This window comes from Sphaeroforma arctica (assembly GCF_001186125.1).
Source record: "Sphaeroforma arctica JP610 unplaced genomic scaffold supercont1.625, whole genome shotgun sequence".
NCBI lineage: Eukaryota > Ichthyosporea > Ichthyophonida > Sphaeroforma > Sphaeroforma arctica.
In genome coordinates, this window is record NW_014039933.1 from 21101 (window position 1) to 25158 (window position 4058).

Consider the following 4058-nt stretch of genomic DNA (forward strand, 5'->3'; position numbering starts at 1 on the left):
ACGTTATACAATAGAAAATAATACATATATGCATATATATATATATATATATATATATATATATACTTACATACATACACATACACATGCACACACACACATATATATATATATATATATAAAGATATATATATACATAGATAAAAAATTAGGCTTAAGTCATAGATATCAGCCATGTGAAGTGTATGACACAATGATAACATAAGACACACTCAACGTACGTGGGAGCCTTGAAGTCATCGGTCGGTAGGGCGACTGTGCCCTCTGACAACCTCAGGCTAGCAAGAGAAGGTGACGGAACGCACAGGTGAAGGAGGATATGTGAACGTATGTATTAGCATATAGTTTGTGAGGGGGTGATTTGTCTCATGCATAGTGATAGTCACACTAAGACTCCGGTGTGAGTTGCAAATGTTAGCCTGCATATACGTGCAGCATTTGTGTATGTGCGAAGGGTGATGTCCATCGCAGTGGTGATATCGATATAAATAGGCAAAACGTTAGGCATGACACATGTATATGAAATTGTCAATATTGGTCACATGTGGGTTAAGAAGTTGTTAAAGTTATGTATTCTAATACTCGACTACTGAATACTTCAATCTAATTATATATTATGGCTGCGTTTTTAATTTATGGAGATAGGAATGCACAAACACCACCACGTACACAGATTCAGTACACATGCTCCGAATGAGGTACAGCTGCGTGTACAATATGAGAGATCTCCTCCTTAACAGCATGTCTACAACTCAATATTAAACCATACCACCTTATAGTGTTGTCTCAATATTAAACCATACCACCTTATAGTGTGGTCTCAAGATTAAACCAGACCACGTTATAGTGTGATCTGAATAGTAAACCATACCACCTTATAGTGTGGTCTCAATGTTAAACCATACCACCTTATAGCGTGGTCTCGATATTAAACCATACACCTTATAGTGTGATCTCAATATTTAACCACACCACCTTATAGCATGGTCTCAATATTAAACCATACTACCCTATAGTGTGGCTATGGACATAGCAATTTCTCTCTCGTAACAATGGCGAGGTCTAAGTTGAGGATGTTGCGCGCAATGCAATTCGTTACTCTCCACACAATACGCACAAGTAAGTCCAAGGCACGTCTGAAGTAACCAGCATACTGTCCCTACATAGAAAAAAACTGGGTCGTGTATGTCTTCTACATACTTTCAATTTTGGCTACAGTTTCATGTCCATGTCAGCATGTATGGAATTGCAGAGTGTTTCCTGTGCGGAGACGAGCACCCTCCATTCGAACTGCGTATGATGTTTGAATACAGCACTGTACACTTTCAGACACATGCACAGATAAAAAACTGCTATACACGTCTCTGAAGTTCGTGAACGAAAGCTTGAACTAAGACACTACACCATATCCTAAGCAATTGCATAGACACAGACACAGACAATTCTACGCATATCCTAAGGAATTGCACAGACACAGACACAGACAATGCTACACATATCCTAAGGAATTGCACAGACACAGACAATCCTACACCATATCCTATGCAATTGCCCACCTTGCCTTGGCTGCGTTCATAGGCGTTTGTGGTTTCCTCATTGGACTGGCAAACTGGTTGAAGTTCAATGTGCTGGGTTCGATGTTCTCGCTGTTGTCGAGTGAATTGCGGTCTTCTCGCCCAGGCACTTTATTAAGACTCCGAATGCTGCAAGCACACACCAGCCACAAAGAAAATTGGCACAATACACCCCAAATTAATAACAGAATCAGGAATAAGAATTATCGATAAATTTTTACAGTGCGGGTTGAGCAATACGATAGCACATCGATTGCTGCAATGCGAGGAGAAATCGGAACACGTATTCCGAATTAGCAACAGAATTGGCTTTATGAATCACTGATACGTTGCGGTAATATCGCCCATATATATATTCAGACCTCAAAAGCCGTGCAGTGCGAAGAATCAATTTGGAATATATTCCTTAATTTAAATTCGGATTTGAAATCTACATCCCGCTTTACTTTGAACTTAGAATGTGCACCGCCATTTAATGTCCAAATTGGAATGTACCTTCCAACCAGGGGCACCAACACGTTTAGGATTGGAAACATCTGATATGTCACAAACAAATGGGCCTTTGAAGAACACGCCTCGAAGCTCAAGGATGGGGAATGACGTCAACACAATTGATCCAATGACGTCAACACAATTGATTAAATGACGTCAATAAAATTGACCCAATGACGTCAACACAATTGACCCACTGACGTCAACACAATTCACCCAATCACGTGCCCTTTCGACGCGTACATGAAGCAGGGCGAAGTTTGAGGCGAGCGAGTAAGTACATGTTCATGCACCCGAAGCAACCTTGTATACTCCATGGTGCATTTCCAGGAGTTCAGAGACGACTAATTTGTGCACAAGCATTTACATACCTATTTGTGTTTACATACATCTCATACCTGAACAGTATACGTATTCATAAATACACCCATACCTGTCTGTCTACACACACACATCCCAAATCTCGACAGTATATCTATTCACACATACACACCTATGTGTACACTCATTATATCCCATAGCTTAGTTCGTGCGGTACCACTTACCGTTCTATGAGCGGTGATTCCAGCGTGTCTCGGTTTTCCCGTTCGTATCGTTTGGCTGATCGTGGGGTGCGTTTGGGAGTGCTGGTGGTCTCGTCATGTCCCCTTTTCGATGGGTTAGGTGCTCTGTCGTGGTGTAGCGACCGTTCGTTAGAGACAGTTACCGTGTAACGTATTGGGTATCACTGGCGAACACAAGGTAAAGTATGGTATACGCAGTGTAATATATGCGATATATATCTGTATATAAATATGTTGAATTTGTAGTACTGTGAGGTGTATTTAGGAGTGGTGGTGCCGTAAAAGTACACCCACGCACACAACATACCTACCGAAAAGCACACACACACACACACACACACGCACATGTACACGCACACGTAGAGACACAGGTACAGACACAAACAGAAAAAACCCCATGCCCACATGCATACACACAAACACAATTTTATAAATAGCACATATACACACTCATACACACACAAACACGCACTAACAGACATATACACAAACAAGCACGCACAAACACACACACATACATACACACACAGACACAAACAGACAGACATACAGACAGACAGACAGACAGACAGACACATACAGACACAACATATTTGATGGCTGATGACAGGCGTGCTTTGCCTCTGTTGGGAGTTGTGTTCAGACACACAGACACAGGCACAGACAGACACACAGACAGACACAGGCACAGACAGATAGACAGACAGGCACAGCATACTTGATGGCTGATGACAGACGTGCTTTGCCTCTGTTGGGAGTTGTGACACAGACACACAGACACAGACACAGACAGACACACAGACACACAGACAGACACAGGCACAGACAGATAGACAGACACAGCATACTTGATGGCTGATGACAGACGTGCTTTGCCTCTGTTGGGAGTTGTGCCTGTGGAGTGCTGTTCGTCCATTGTAGCAATCATGGCAATCTTGACTTTGTTCTCCGCATCGAATTCACTCATCAGGACAGAGGGTGTCTATAAATAGAAAAGAGGGTGTCTATTAATAGAACAAAAGGTGCCTATATATAGATCAGAGGGTGTCTATTCGAACGGTCAGTGGTATAAAAGAGCACAGCCAACGCCAAAAATATAAAAATGGCACAACGAATGACAGTTTGGAAGGGGAATAAATTTGAGTCACGAGCAACGCATAAGAATTCATAGTGCAGTAAAGAGTGTCTTTAAATCAGGTTTATGATCTGAAATGAAATCAGGAATCGGTGCAAGAATTGATAATAACTCAAAAAAAACCAGACCATCCTTGAAGACAAAACGATTCCCCTTCGAATGTGTGGTTTATTACTGCGCTAGACTTGGGGTATAGTGCCTTCAGACATCTATATTGTCATATAATGTCAGCCTAGGAGGGGTTCGTTGCCTATACCAACCCAAGTATAGATCACGCACACACACGGGAACAAA

General features: G+C 41.8%; 1 protein-coding gene across 1 annotated transcript; it reads right to left on the minus strand.

Moving 5' to 3' along the window:
* Positions 1 to 1540: 1540 nt before the first annotated feature.
* On the minus strand, positions 1541 to 3596 carry SARC_07686 (hypothetical protein; the record flags this gene model as incomplete). Its single annotated transcript, XM_014298364.1, has 3 exons — positions 1541 to 1703; positions 2612 to 2734; positions 3478 to 3596. The coding sequence occupies 3 exons, from the start codon at positions 3594 to 3596 to the stop codon at positions 1541 to 1543; spliced, it is 405 nt and encodes a 134-aa protein (XP_014153839.1).
* Between the last annotated feature and the right edge of the window lie 462 nt (positions 3597 to 4058).